The sequence below is a fragment of the Rhinoraja longicauda genome, chromosome 1, assembly GCF_053455715.1.
Source record: "Rhinoraja longicauda isolate Sanriku21f chromosome 1, sRhiLon1.1, whole genome shotgun sequence".
NCBI lineage: Eukaryota > Metazoa > Chordata > Chondrichthyes > Rajiformes > Arhynchobatidae > Rhinoraja > Rhinoraja longicauda.
In genome coordinates this window covers 125929737-125945295 of record NC_135953.1, presented here as the reverse complement: position 1 = coordinate 125945295, position 15559 = coordinate 125929737, and the positions used below count along the sequence as shown (strand labels likewise).

General features: G+C 39.7%; 1 protein-coding gene across 2 annotated transcripts; it reads right to left on the bottom strand.

Annotated features, from left to right (window-relative positions):
• Window positions 1-4572: 4572 nt before the first annotated feature.
• rrh (retinal pigment epithelium-derived rhodopsin homolog) lies at window positions 4573-15422 on the bottom strand. Of its 2 annotated transcripts, XM_078406218.1 has the most exons (7): window positions 14998-15419; window positions 14085-14275; window positions 11135-11234; window positions 9647-9800; window positions 6854-7022; window positions 5549-5727; window positions 4573-5465 (listed from the first exon to the last, which is right to left on the bottom strand). In XM_078406218.1, the coding sequence occupies exons 1-7, from the start codon at window positions 15125-15127 to the stop codon at window positions 5360-5362; spliced, it is 1029 nt and encodes a 342-aa protein (XP_078262344.1). In that variant the 5' UTR covers window positions 15128-15419; the 3' UTR covers window positions 4573-5359. The 2 variants fall into 2 exon arrangements, with proteins under 2 accessions (XP_078262344.1, XP_078262354.1); XM_078406228.1 differs by lacking the exon at window positions 9647-9800 and having other exon boundaries at window positions 6854-6987; window positions 14998-15422.
• Window positions 15423-15559: the final 137 nt, after the last annotated feature.

Here is a 15559-nt window from a genome sequence, read left to right as displayed (position 1 = left end):
AATATAGTTCTCAGCATTATCATGCATCAAATCCATAGACAAAATCCAATGTCCACATGGGGGTAGTGGTAAATAGGGTGAACAGGATAGTACCCCAGTTTAAGCAAGGACTGTTCATAAGCCTGATCATGGAGGAGAAGAAGCTGTTCCTGAGTCTGGTGGTGTGTGCTTTCAAGCTTCTGTACCTTCTACCTGATGGGAGCAGAGAGAAGGAATGATTGAGGTGGGACAAATCTTTGATTAATGTTGGTTCTTTTTCTGAGGTAGTGTGAAGTGTAGGTAAAGTCAATGGTGGGGGAGTCTGGTCTGTATGAAGGACTGGGCTACATCTACAACTCTACAATTTCTAGCAGTCTTGGGCAGAGCTCTTCCCAAACCAGCTGTGATTCAACTCAACTGTATCCTTTCTATGGAGAAAAGGAACAGGTGATGTTTCGGGTCAAGACCCTTCATCAGACTGAGAGTGAGGGGAGAGGGAAACGAGATGTGGAAAGGTACAAAAAACGTATTAGGTGTGAAAAGAACAGATCAGAACAGCACAGAGGGGGAGCAGCGAGAGAGGGTGTTGCAAAACTCTCATCGGAGAGAAGAGGAGAACCTCCTTCAAAGGTCTGAAGTAGCAGCTTGAGAATCATGCAAATTACTTTCATCAACGAATTACAGGGAACTGTACTTTGTTTTTTCCCACAGCACATGAAGCCTAGGCATTTGAACCTGGAAGTTTTTTTGCTTGTTATTCAACATTTTTTTAATGCGCATGTTCCTTGTGTAATCAGGAACTAGCTACTAGCTACTTGCAAACTAATTGGAAGTGAGCTACAAAAGGGAAGGAACGACAGCACATCAATTTAATCAATTAAGCAAATTACTTAATCTTGGATCCTTTATGTAGTTTGTGCAGACAGTTATTTAATTACAAGTAAAAGCCTCCCCAACAACCTTAAATAGCTTTCTGAAGAGATTTAATTTATTTGAACTGACAAACATCAGAATTTCCAGACACTTATTAGGTTAGAAGTGAACTCTAATTTTGGGGAGGAACCAGGCAGATTTGACACAAATTATACAGCAGTTTGGTGATTTGCAACTCTCAGTATATTACTCCCTAACCACTAATTGCTGGGTGTTTATTCTTAAACACCAATAATGACACCTTTCTTAAAGTTGCCATTATATTACTTTCAAATTATGGGTCGATAAATTGAACAAGGCTGAACACATGGCTATAAGGGGGTTATTTTTTAAATGTAAATGGGTCATGGTCAGCTCCTTTACAAGCTAACACCCAGAAAAAATAGAGGTATTTTTAAGTTATGTGCAGTCTAACTGGAAAAAGCAGCAAATTGATGGTGCATTTTAACAAATCCCCTTCCTAGTTTCAGTGTGACCCTGCTCTGCCCTCTGCTGGTAAAACAGTGAATTTTATTTGATATTCATTGCATGAATTCAACCACTTCCACCTTTTGAAAAAGAGACTTGCAATGACATTGTGTCCTTCCTGTTCGGCATGTCCCAAGGCAATTTATATCTAATGGAGTATTTATGCATGGCAGCCAATTTAGACACCGTCGATATTCACAATTTACACGTTCTAGAATCTTAACTGAGAAATAATACTGGGTAGGACAACTAATCACTCTTTTCAAAATAGTGCCAAAAGGTTCCCCTGTTTTAACATCTCATAGATACTTCAATGCATCTACCAATGCAACCCTGAAAAGTTACTCCATAATACTGAGTTGAGCTGAGGTGTCTGGAGTAATATTAGGGTTAGGGTCAAGAACCCAACACCTTTTTATTCTGCAATGAAAGTGTCCCAAATTATCCATGGCTAAACATAATTAAGGGGAGACATGCAAGTTACCCAACATCCAGGAAGAAGTTCTCATCCCCACCCAACTACACCAATCCTTCCTGAGAACAATAGTGATCAGGTTTGCCAATGGCTGGCTGCCAGCACAGACAAACATAGCAAATTCACTCTTCTCTGTTAAACCCAAACATAAATAAATCAACAAAAATATATAAATACTCTTCAGTTTAGGCAGTATCTTTGGAGAGGGGAAACAGACAGAGTTAACATTTTAGGTTGTGCCGGAACTGTAGATGCTAGTTTACGCTGAAGATAAACACAAAATGCTGGAGTAACTCAACGGGTCAGGCAGCATCTCTGGAGAAAAGGAACAGGTGATGTTTCGGCTCAAGACCCTTCTTCAGACACTTTTTAGGTTAATGATCTTTTATTATAACCTGCTCAGTATTTCCAAGAGTGATTGTTTTCTTCCAGTTCTCCATCATCTGGAGTATTTTTCTTTTGTAGAGTCAACCAGTGACATTATAAAAGTATGCTCAGATGCACATGTTTCAGATTCCAGAAAGTCTACAATCTGTGTACATTATTCATGATGTGAAAGGTGTAGGAAAGTATTAATGATTCTATGTCTGAAAGTAAAAACAATAATACAGCACACAAGGTGGATGTAATGTGCATTGATGAGACCTTTCAAAGTGAATGGGTAATTCCACCCTGGATCATTTACTGTAACATCAATGTTGTTTTCTTGGGTCAAATTAATGCACTGATAAAGATCACAATTGATATTACTTCAAATTTCCTGAAATATAATACCTCAAACATTCACATCTACGAATGATGTGAAGTCTGAATTTAATGTTGCTTTTTTTTAATGACAATCTTCTACCTGCATTATACTCAATATGTAAATATTCTATTCAGACTCAGCAATGAGAAACTACATTTTAGACAGCATTCACTTAAGATGAACATATTGAAATGTTGACTATACAAATGATCTGGTTATCAAGTTAAATGTGTGAAGCTATTTCGTAGTCTACCACGCATTTAAACTATATCATTCTTAAACATGCAGGTATCAGGGTTGGTAGAGTTTGCATCTGCATACAGGTAGAATGTTTATAATCATATTTTTTTATGAATTTTCACGTGGGAGCGCAGTACAATATTTCATACTTTGCTCTACATACTAAATTTACAGCACACTCTTCTGAAATTTGGTTCCATTCACTTGAGGATGAAATTCTGCTCGTTTAAGAAGCAGTTAGACAAGTACATGGATAGGACAGGTTTGGAGGGATATGGACCAAATGCGGGCAAGGTGGAACTAGTGGGGACATGTTGGCCGGTGTGGGGAAGTTGGGCTTGTTTCCACGTTGTATCACCTTATGACTCAGAACAGCTAAATATCCTTAGAAAACTAAAATAGAAAATGGAAAAGTAAGGTGTCACATGGGAATTGAATGGCAAAGTCTGTGATTTTTGTTCCAGGCCCCTCTAAATCTGGCAAGGAATTCATGAAGGACCCTACAGTTGGACATTGGAATCCAGCAATCCTGGGCATTGTCCGGGATTTTAATTCACATTTGAGTGATCCAGAGTACAGCACAGTGAGAAACAGCACAGTGGCGCAGCAGTAGAGCTGCTGCCTCACAGCGCCAGAGTCCCGGGTTCGATTCTGACTACGGGAGCTGTCTGGGCGGAGTTTGTACGTTCTCCCCATGACTGTGTGGGTACTCCAGTTTCCTCCCACATACCAAAGACGTGCAGGTTTGAAGGTTAATTGGCTTCTGTAAATTCTCCCTAGTGTGTGGGACTAGTGCACGTGTGATTGAAGGGCAACGTGGAATCAGTGGACCAAAGGGCCTGTTTCCACGTTGTATCTCTAAGCTAAGCAATGCAAGGCTTCCAGCATGAATGCAGTGGAACAGAAAGCAAACTACTGGAGGAACTCAGTGGATCTGGAAACCCAAGAAGTTGAAGATTGAAAATGGAAAATGCATTCTTAAAATTCTGTGCGCAGCGGTAGAGTTGTTATCATACAGCACTTGCAGTGCCGGAGACTCGGGTTCGATCCTGACTACGGATGCTGTCTGTACAGTTTGTACATTCTCCCCATGACAGGGTGAGTTTACTCAAAGATCTTCGGTTTCCTCCCACACTCCAAAGACATACAGGTTTATCGGTAAATTGGATTGGTATAAATGTAAATTATCCCTAGTGTGTGTAGGGCAGCGTTAATGTGCGGGGATCGCTGGTCAGTGCGGACTTGGTGGGCCGAAGAGCCTGTTTCCATGCTGTATCTCTAAACTAAACTAAATTAAACGTACTGTATGCTGTCATCAACAAAACATTTGTACTTCAAACATGTCAGAGTAAAGTAATAGGAGGAAAGGTTGTGGGATGCAAAATAAATATTACATAGGAAATAGAGAAAGGAAGGTAGACACTATACCAAAATTTAAAATACATTTGGATAGGTACATGGACAGGAAAGGTTTAGAGGGATATGGGCCAAACTTGGGCAGGTGGGACTAGTGTAGATGGGGCATCTTGGTCGACATGGGCAAGTTGGGCCGGAGGGCCTCTTTCCGTGCTGTATGACTCTATGACTGCAAGTAACCCAAATTGTAAGCAGAAAGCTGCAATTATATTTCTATGCAAAATGGCGAGAGATAACAAATTTTAAACTATGGTGTTTCGCTTTTCAGCTGTGGCCATGTATTGCTGCACAAAGTTCGTCAAATTATTCTCACGGAGGGTATAATGATTTCGGCAGCAGACAGTCATTTTATTTTGTGGTACACTCTCTTACAAGATTACTCATACAAACAAGACAAATACTTAACAACACCAGGCGGATCCCGAATCCAAGAAGGCAGGGGTTCTTGTCTGTTGTCGTCTCCTTGGTGCCGGTCGCAATCCAGCCCTCAGGTGAAATCCCAGACCAGTGGGCTTTGCAGTTGTTTCCTTTATATTTGGTTTCCAGACTTCTGCCCTTGGTCCATGCATCGAGCACAGCCTAAGTGACTTGGAGCATGGTCACCTTGTACGTTATCTTGTTTTATTCTTCTGCCGAACGGTACTGCATCTCCTTTGCTTCTAATTTCTCAAATTTAGCTGATGTACCGAGAACAGACATTGTGACTGCAGAGTCAGGCACATTTTGCAAACTTTTAACCCTTTCTTTACAGACCATTGCATTACAACAAGGATGCTAACAAATAAATCCAATGGAAATAATCGAGAGAGAGATCTATAATGCAGCGAGGCTTGTGGGAAGTGGGTTGTGCAGCAAGATTTTCTACAAAATCGTCTCCCTCTTGTAAACTGGACGTAGAAATGGAGGGCACGAAACAAAGATTTGTAAAATTACATCCAGTAATGTTCAAGATCCAGTTTAGAATTAAAAAGATCTAAAGTAATTTTAACATCAGTGGAAGACAAAATCAAAGTCTAACGGATGAGAAGGTGAATGGTAAAACTATTTATCACAGAGTACAATGGTGCAGATCTTTGAAGCAGATGCAAGTGTAATGTGTTTTATTCTGCTAGAGGAGTCCGGGAGGTGGTCATTGGTAGAGTGTGGCTGATGGTTAGATCCTGTTGAGTCTGACAGCGTATCATTGCAATGATGGCTCTTCGAAACCTGAAAAGCAGAAATACACATCAGCATGTTTCGGATAAGCGCTGTGCACGAGTGCGTCTCTCCACAAGAAAATACCCTCTTACTTCTTATTTGCAACGACATAAATGCAGGGATTGTAGAAAGTGGACGATTTGGCAAAAAGTGGAGCAATAATTGCCATGGCAGGTGTGATGAGTTTTGGGTCCCCAAAAGACGCCCATAAGCAGATAATAGAGTAAGGCGACCAAGCCACGAGAAACATCACAATCATCACCACAGACATCTGGAAGATGAGATAATAAAGTTATACATGTTTCATTTAAATCTTAACATTCCCATTTTTCTGCTTCCCTCTTGTCGGTTTTTATGCATGTTAGCGCCCTAGATAATATGGTGTACTGCATTAAAACTCTAACAATTTATCTTTTTTTTTGTATTTATTTATTTTTGTCTTTAGCTATGATTATTTTACATCATTTGTATGTTTATGTTAATGTTTATTTATTTACTTATTTTCCTTGCATAACTTAAGTTGTATACCCTCTGAATGGTATTGTGGGTGGGGGGGGGGGGGGGTGATCTATCAGTTCAAATGTGTTCATGCATTGAATTGTCAAAGCTGTATTAACAAAAATTCAGAAATAAACTTTGTTCAAAAAATATATATATATATATTTATTTTTTGCCACTGTGAAATCCCAGAACATTAACTTTCTCTATAAAAAGTAGAAAAGTGGGCAAACTAAGTTGCACCTGTACACAAGGAGAGCTGGGACTGTACTGGGGTACCAAAAGCCTGAAGTACAAGAAGGTATGGCCAGAGAAGAGGATTGAAGAGGGAAAACAGTGAAGGAGAATGGAGAGGCTGATCACTCTAAAAATCACAAAGAACACATGGCTGAAATTGTGCAGGGTTGTGAGCAAAACAAGAAGTGCTGGAGTAACTCGGTGGGACAGGCAACATTTAGGGATGGAATAGACATTTCTGGTCGGGACCCTTCTTCAGATCAGAGTCTGAAGGAGGATCGCAAACCAAAACATCATCTGTCCATTTCCTCCACAGATGCTATCTGACCTACTGAGTTCCTCCAGCAGTGTTTTGCTCCAGATCAGTATCATCAGTTTCTTGTGTCTACATGCTGAGTTTTCTATATTGTTTCAGTTTAATTTATTGCCATGTGTGGTACAGTGAAAAGCATCGTTTTAAATTATATCATTTATTTTTATGTGGATGGAAAGCAGACTGGAAGGGCTTAAGCACGCTGATAGGAGAAAGATGAAGGTGGAATTAAAGATATGATTATCGGAGAACTGAAGGTGACAGAGAATACTGTAACTGAACAAAAACCTCCATTGCTTTTCCTCTAGGATGGTGCAAATATATGTTATGCAGGAATAAGGATTCTTACCTTTGTTACATCCAGTTGATCAGACCAATCCAAGGTTACATTTTCCATACCACTGTGTTGTGCGACTCTTTTCATTGTTTTTGACACATTGTAGTAACAGAAGAACATGATCGATAGTGGCACCACAAAATTAACTGCAATCACAGTCATGGTATAGGAAACAAATAGCCTAAGAATAAAGCCAGGCAATCAATAAAATCAAATTACAATGTTCAGCTGCTGTTCCAATGATCTCCTAAGTAATCTATTTGGCCTTACTTTTCCCTCAATTTGCACATTATATAATGCAAATTCTATATTGGCAGATTGGTTTGGATCCAATCCAATTCCAAATTGCAAAATGGAGGAGAAACTCAGGCCAGGAATCAGCATGAAATATCAAGTCAAAAACATTTGCACCCTGCCCTCCACATACATTTTCCTTGCCCAAGATAAAGAACGGAAAATGTAACATAAATTCTACGTTGATTGGAAGTCAGGATGCAGCCCTGTGGGACTTTGGTTAGACTGCATTTGGAGTATTTACACGCAGTTCAGGTCGCCTCCATCACAGGAAGGATGTGGAGAGCAGGCAGAGGAGGATTACCAGAATGATGCCTGGATTGGGGAGTATTAGCTATAGGGAGAGTTGGACAGGCTTGGATTACGTTTGCAGTAACGACAGAAGGTTTCTGGGAGACCTGATAGAAGTATATAAAATTATGAGAGGCATAGATGGGGTAGACAGTCAGAACCTTTTCCCCCAGAATGGAAATATCAAGTACTAGAGGGTATAGATTTTCAAATGAGGGGGCAAAGTTTAAAGAAAATGTATGGGGCAAGTTGTTTTTTTTAAATACAGAAAGTGGTGAATGCCTGGATCACGCTGCCGGGGGCAATGGTGGAGCATTTATGATAGTGGTATTTAAGAGGCTTATGGAAGGGCACATAGATTATGCAGGGAATGGAGGGCTATGAATTATGTGCAAGCAGATAAGATAGACCCTTCCTCTTGACCCGTTCGTTCTCTCCAGAGATGCTGCCAGTCCCACTGAGTTACTCCAACATTTTGTGTCTATTTGTATGTTGCTATGTGCTTATAAAGAAGTATAGAGAAAGATTGCATGCTCTAGAGAACAAAAGGGCATTAAATTGAACTCCAAAATTCAATTTGTTGAACTAGACACCTTAAAAATCTCTTTAAAAGACATTTGGACAGGTACATGAATAGGAAACTAATATGAATTAGATAAATCTGGGCCAAACGCAGGAAGATGGGATGAGTGTAGATGGGGCATCTTAGTTGGCATAGGCTTTGGGCCAACAGACTTCCATCCATTTTGTGTGACTATGACTCCAAGAGCATAAATTCAGCCTGCAGGTGGCAGCTGCTTTGAATTTTTTTATCTTAACTGGATCTGATTTAAAACCACCCGAGCTCCCGGTTGGAAGTCATCCAATCTCATAATCGTGAGCAATTTTGGACTCCATATCTGAGGATGTGCTGGCTCTGGAGAGGGTCCAGAGGAGGTTTACAAGGATCATCCCAGGATAAAGTGGGTTAACATATGAAGAGCATTTGACGGCACTGGGCCTCTCTACTCGCTGGAGTTTAGGATGAGTGGGGACCTCATTGGAACTTACCGAATAGTGAAAGGCCTGGATAGAGTGGATGTGGAGAGGATGTTTTCACTAGTGGGAGAGTCTAGGACTCAGAATTAAAAGTCATACCTTTAGGAAGGAGATGAGGATTTGTTTCTCTCGTCAGAAGGTGGCGAACCCGTGGAATTCATTGCCACAAACGTTCTGTGGCGGCCAAGTCAATGGATATTTTTAAGGCAGAGTTAGATTCTTGTCAGGGCTTAAGGAAGAGGAATGGGGTTAAGAGGGAAAGGTAGATCAGCCATGATTGAATGGCTGAGTGGACTCGATGGGCCGAATGATCTAATTCTGCTCATATCACTTATGAACCTATGAACGAGCAACTGTGAGAGACAAATATCCAGTATGTTTACATGAAAATCTTTTTGTATTTCAATGGCAGTCTAAACATCCTATTATGGATAGTTCTTAAACCTTGTGTAATACATGCCTCCAATGTCATGGTCACTTTTCCTAATCCTGGAATGAACCAAAATTAACACAAAAATAAAAATCAGTGCAGTCCCCTTTTGGATCTTAAATACAGATTTGTTTACGAGAGGATAATGGTATGAAAGACTCTACCCTTTATGGTTCTCAAGTAAAATATGTTGCGGGAATTGTGTTTAGTTTGAAAAAGATGGGCAGCACATAAAATATCCACTCAACATCCCAATTCAGTATGAAGATGACCACTGTGGGTAGTAGATCGATCCACAGTGCTGAAGCAAGAATGATTGTTTCAAGTTACTGGGGCAAGGCAGGAAAGGCTGGGTCCATTTTGGACTGTGAAGCTGGAAAGTGCTTCATTTTGACTATGAGGAGAAAACAATTGGCCAGTGTTCAGCAAGGATCACAATTATGGTCACAATTGGTTGACTGGAAGAGAATCAGGCTTTACCATAAATCTGCAAAAAGTAAGCACTGTTTTAACCCCTGTTATGCCTCTGAGAAGTGGAATGGTGATGCGGGGGTGGAGTACTGGAAATAATCATCATGAGGTGAGAAGGAAATTCGTAAAGAAATCATGTTAAATGTAAAAATAATTAATTGAAAATGTTCCTCTTTGGCAATATTTCACATACAACTTTTAATTTGTGTTTATTTTCAGTTTCAGAAATAGAGAACATATTTTTGAGGGAAAAATGTAAAGCAGGTGCATAGAAAACATACGAGTCATTGTTTCTCCAATTAATGGTACAAGTGGCTCCTGTTGGATCAGGTCCATAGCTTGCCCAACCCATTATTGGCATGAGGGCCCAGAATAGGCCATTTGTCCAGGCAACTGTGATCAGAGCTGTGTAGGTAGCACCAGTCATCTTCCTTCCTGTTGGAAATATTAATCGATTTATGGACCACAATAGATTCACACAGCGATGGAACATTCAATGTACCAACACAATGCACACTGCATTGTGCAGCAGGACAGGCAGCATCTCTGGAGAGAAGGAATGGGTGGCGTTTCAGGCCGAGACCCTTCTTCAGACTGATGAAGGGTGGCACGGTAGCGCAGCGGTAGAGTTGCTGCTTTACAGCGAATGCAGCGCCGGAGACTCAGGTTCGATCCTGACTACGGGTGCTGCACTGTAAGGAGTTTGTACGTTCTCCCCGTGACCTGCGTGGGTTTTCTCCGAGATCTTCGGTTTCCTCCCACACTCCAAAGACGTACAGGTATGTAGGTTAATTGGCTGGGTAAATGTAAAAATTGTCCCTAGTGGGTGTAGGATAGTGTTAATATACGGGGATCGCTGGGCGGCACGGACTTGGAGGGCCGAAAGGGCCTGTTTCCGGCTGTATGTATATGATGATGATGATGACCCGAAACGTCACCCATTCCTTCTCTCCAGTGATGCTGCCTGTCCTGCTGAGTTACTCCAGAATTTTGTGTCTACTCAGGTATGCAGGTTAATTGACTTGGTATATGTGTAAATTGTCCTAGTGTGTGCAGGATAGTGTTAATGTGCGGGGATCGCTGGTCAGTGCAGACTCGGTGAGCCGAAGGGCTTGTTTCCGCGCTATATCTCTAAACTAAACAAAACTACATTGGAAGTTTCTCATCTCAGCTGAGCCCTTCTGGGGAAGACAACTAAAGGCAAACAGGATCATCTCCACAGCAAGTGAAAGAAAAATGAGATGATTATTCATTCTGGGCCACTCTATCAAAGCACAGACTCTGCATTGATAGAGGCATGGGGTTGATTGCACATCCACATTGTAGCTCAAAAGCTTTTTGGGGGGTTTTGTGTTGGTTGGGGTTGTGTAATTTGCTTATTTTATTGCTCTTATTGTTGGACTGTGGGTGACGAAATTTCGTCCAAAAAACTTGTTTTTTGGATGACAAATAAATTGAATCTTGAATCTTGATCTTGAATCTTGAAGGTACTGGTGTTTGAGCCAAAGCTGCATGCGGAGAGAAGGAATTGGTAAAAATGGATGGAGAAACAGACAACTTCCAAGACTCTAATTAGTCTGGATGGTACCTCCTATATTCAAATGTGGTCCCTGATCATTCAGATTTTGATCAACATAAACTTCACACTTTAGCATTTTGCCTTCCATAACTGTTACAGGGAAAGTCAATATTTTTTTTCAAATTCAGAAATTCAGGGCAATATAACTGTCTTTGTTATTTTAGAATCAACTTCTAAGTATTGGTTTTACCTAGGTCGGGCTTACTAATGGTCAGGTACCGATCAATAGCAACCACTGTAAGCAATCCAATGCTTGCCATCCCAAAAAAGATATTTAGAGCCGCGTATGCCTGAAAGAAAGCAAACATAATTGAAACACAAAAAGAAATGGCTTTTAGGCTGTGAGCCATGTTGTCCTTTAGCTGCCTCCTCTCTGGCCGTTTTGCTAGTGAATGATGGAAGTTAAATTAATGCACCGCTTTTCAAAAAGCAAGGAGGCCTGTCAAAGTTACTTCAGTGAAATCTTTTGTGATGAGGGATAATATTATCTCATGGTAACATTCCCCCAAACCACATTTTGGTTGCCTTGATGGGATTTGTGTGGAAGGATGTCAACAGAAATAAAATTATTATCCAGTGAATTCACAATATATTTATCAATCTTCAATCACCCTAGTGCCCAAAGGTAAAATATACAACAAATGCCTATTTGAGGTGTGCAAAACCAAGGATCACAGACTCAAAATAGCACAAACATCAGAATTTTTCAGGCATTCAGCACAAACATCAGATTTTTTTTTAAATCTGAAGCTAATGAATACTTGGAATTCTCTGTTCAAGAAGGCAGTGAACTAAAATAAATGAAAATCAGCTCTCATCTTATTGAATAGGGGAGCAGGCATGAGGTAAGGTGGGATTAATGGGCTACTTCTGTTTGTATTTTTGATATAGAAAATAAAAGCATCATATCCATGAACAACTTATATGAATAAATTCATATCCATGAACAACTTTCAACCAGTGAGAAGGAGCAAATGGTCCCATGGCCATTTTATGCTGACAAAATCCAAGCCTTTGCTCTTGTAGTACCCTGAGGATATGGTGATTTAACTTTATCCTGAATGGTACTTAAGCATTCAGATTGTGATAGCAGATATGGCATATTTTATGTCATTTCAATTCTAATTAGGGTCTGAAGAAGAGTCTCGATCCGAAACGTCACCCAGAGATCTTCTCTCCAGAGATGCTGCCTGTCCCGCTGAGTTACTCCAGCATTGTGTCTATCTTCAGTAAAAATAATAAATTATATCGTCAGACTAGTGAATGATTAGGATGGAAACATGTATGGGGAACATATAAGTAGTGATGCAACTTCACATATAGGATTGCCATGCACTGGAGTCGGGATTTCTTGTCCATTATCACTATCCATTTTGAGTAATTATTAAAACATCCCACAGTGAATCTTAATGTGCTGCAAAAATTATCAACCCTAATTCTCTTAAGTCGAACTCCTTAATTAAAGGATATAAATTTCAGCTGAATCCATACCTCATTCTGCCTGGGCTTCATGGGCTCTTCTGCATCAGTTCCCCATTGTGATCAATTATCTGATCTGTAAAACATGTATCTGCTTCCTCTTGTAAAATACCCTCAACCACCTGGCCTCACAACACTGTGATGGAGAGGAATCCAGAGAGTCACAAGTCTCTGCAAGTTCCGACAAGTTCTAGATTCTCCCACTAGTGGAATTGTCTCAACATCTACCCCGTCATACCCTTTATGATTTTTGTATGTTTCAATATAAATCACTTGTTATTCCTAAATATTGCAAAGAATTTATTTGGCCACCTGAGAAAGGACCACCTGATCCCCAGGATTAGCCCTAAGAATCTCTTCTGGACTGCCTTCAATGCCAGTGCATCATTTCTTAATTAAGGAAGGCAAAACTGTCCACAGTACTTTAAGTGCAGCTTCAGCAGTAACCTGCACAACTATAACAATACTTCCCTACTTTGGCCTCTTGCAATAAAGGCCAAAATGGCATTTGCCTCCCTAACCATTAGTTGCACCCCATTGGCAATGTTTTGTGATTTGTGCACAGAGGCACCTTTTGTACTGTGCTCATCTGGAGGCTTTCTCCATTTAGATAACAACTTGTTTCTAATTTTCTCTTGCAGAATGCATTATTGCATACTTTTCGGTATTAAACTCCATTTGTTAAGTTTTTGCCCACTCTTCCTATCACTATTCAGCTGCAGAGTTCCAATATCCTCATTGCAACATGCCTTCGATTTTTCTACCGTCAGCAAACTTGGCACCCTTACACCTCCAGGTCATTAATATAAATAGTAAATAATTAATAATGTAATCATTAATTTGATTCTCGGGGGCACTCCACTAGATATGACAATCAGAGAAACCCCCACAACTACTGCTAGATCAAATGAAATGTGCATTTCATTCTTGCTAACTCAAACAAGGTAATTTAAGCTGTTAAACACATTATTTTCACAATTTCACAAGTAAATGACTTTCATTTTGTTTAAAAAAATATTTTGGCATGTGCTTCAATCAGCAAGTATTATAAACTAAGGATTATAAATTATAGCATCTATTACAGCAAGTTTATTTTTAAAAATGTTCTTCCCATACATCACACTGCCATAAGCAAAAGTAAATATTTACAAAAACATAAAAATTTGAACCTATCAGTATTACATTGGACAGAAAACGTTTCAATGAACTGAGATGCCTTATTTTGGATTAGGTCACTTTAGTGATAACATTTACATTTTTCTAATTCACTGTTCTAAAAACAAATTCTCTGCCAGAGGGCAGTGGAGGCCAAATCACTGGATGAATTTAAGAGAGAGTTAGATACAGCTCTGGGGGCTAGTGGAATCAAGGGATATGGGGAGAAGTTGGGCACAGGTTACTGATTGTGGATAATCAGCCATGATCACAATGAATGGCGGTGCTGGCTCGAATGGCCAAATGGCCTCCTCCTGCACCTATTTTGTATGCTTCTATGTTTTTAAATCATACAAAAATCAGAGGAAATGTGAATTGAGTTGCAAAAGCAATTCAACAGCAGTTAAGAAATGATTACAATGAGGGAAAATTAATACATTCTAAAATTACTGCATGAAAGTTTCTATCTCCACCAGGTATTAACAACAGAATGTCTGCAAACTGACCTGACATCCCGAATAACCAAATTTCCAACTACCGTGCAGGTCTGAAGCTGCTGACATCGGGTAGCCAATGGCACTCACCCCAATGTCAGTAAAAGCCAGGTTCACAATGATTGCATTGGTTGCTGTGCGGAACTCCTTGAACTTAACAAACATAATTAATACTATTATGTTGCTGAGCAGACTTAATATTCCTGCAATGAAGCACAGCGACACATATCTTATTAATAGTTCCATTGTGATCAAATTAAAGATTCTTTATTTTGAAAGATCTGCACTGTTGTTCCTTGCTAACACCATCAAGGTTTCACTCAGTATAATTTTTTAATTAAATTTAAGGCAAAGAAGGAAGCCATTTGGCCCATCATATCCAGGTGCTAAAAAAAAATTTAAAAATCTAATTCCACCTCCCAGTATTAGGATCTGTAATTTTACAGGTCAGAGCCCATCAAGTATTCATCCAAATATTGTTTAAATACGAGGAGTCATGCCTTTATTCGTCTAAGGGTCCCAACACGAATCGTCATCTATCCATGTCCTCCAGAGATGCTGCATGGAGTTATTCCAGCACTCTGTCTCTCCTTTAAAACCACCCTTTCATTGAGTTACACACCCATACCATTACCTGGATGAAAAATATCTTTCATAATCTTCCTTCACATTCTCAATTAGAAACATGAATACAGGCAAACAATTTTGATATTTTGACATAAATTTCAACTGACTAGCGCATTTACGTTCATGAATATTACATAAATCTGTGTTGTGACACCGAGCTGCTTTAATTTTAGATTGACTAATATTCCTACTGATCTGAAGACAAACAATTATTATTTTCTAACTTTTAGCGCGTAACATATTTTAACCCACTCTTGTTCTATCATTAATTTAAATTTTTAAAAATACAACCAAATACCTGCTGTTATCAAGTATGCTGCAACAATGTTATGCTCCCATTGCACAAATGCAGATTTGGGCTCCAATTCAGTGGAATTTGTAGATGAACTGATATTATTCCTGGGGATATTTTCCAGAGCATCTTCCATTACTGCTGTTAGGAATCCCTTCGTATTCTAATAGTCGGGAAAATTCAGTTTGGATCTATTCACTGGCAAATTTGGAGGCAAAGACTCGTTTCTCACACAAAAATGGCTTGCCGTCACTATGATCACTGAAAGGTTAAATGGATCAACCAGTGAAAGGTTTTAAAATCTGGAACACAAACTCCTTAGTTACTTGAACAAAGAGCACCACAAATTTGGTACTTTACTGTGCACTCAAAATCCAGAAAATCCTGCTAATACTTTTCAGGATCAAAAAACCCTGTTCAACTAAGAGTTTGTTTAGAAAGAGACTCGGAGAGGGGCGGGCAAAGTAAGGGTCTCTTGATAGTTGGATGGAATGTTGGTTTGCTTGTGTTATATAAGATTAGGCTGCTTATATGCCTATTAGCTTTCATTTAACAAATTCAGTTTTTA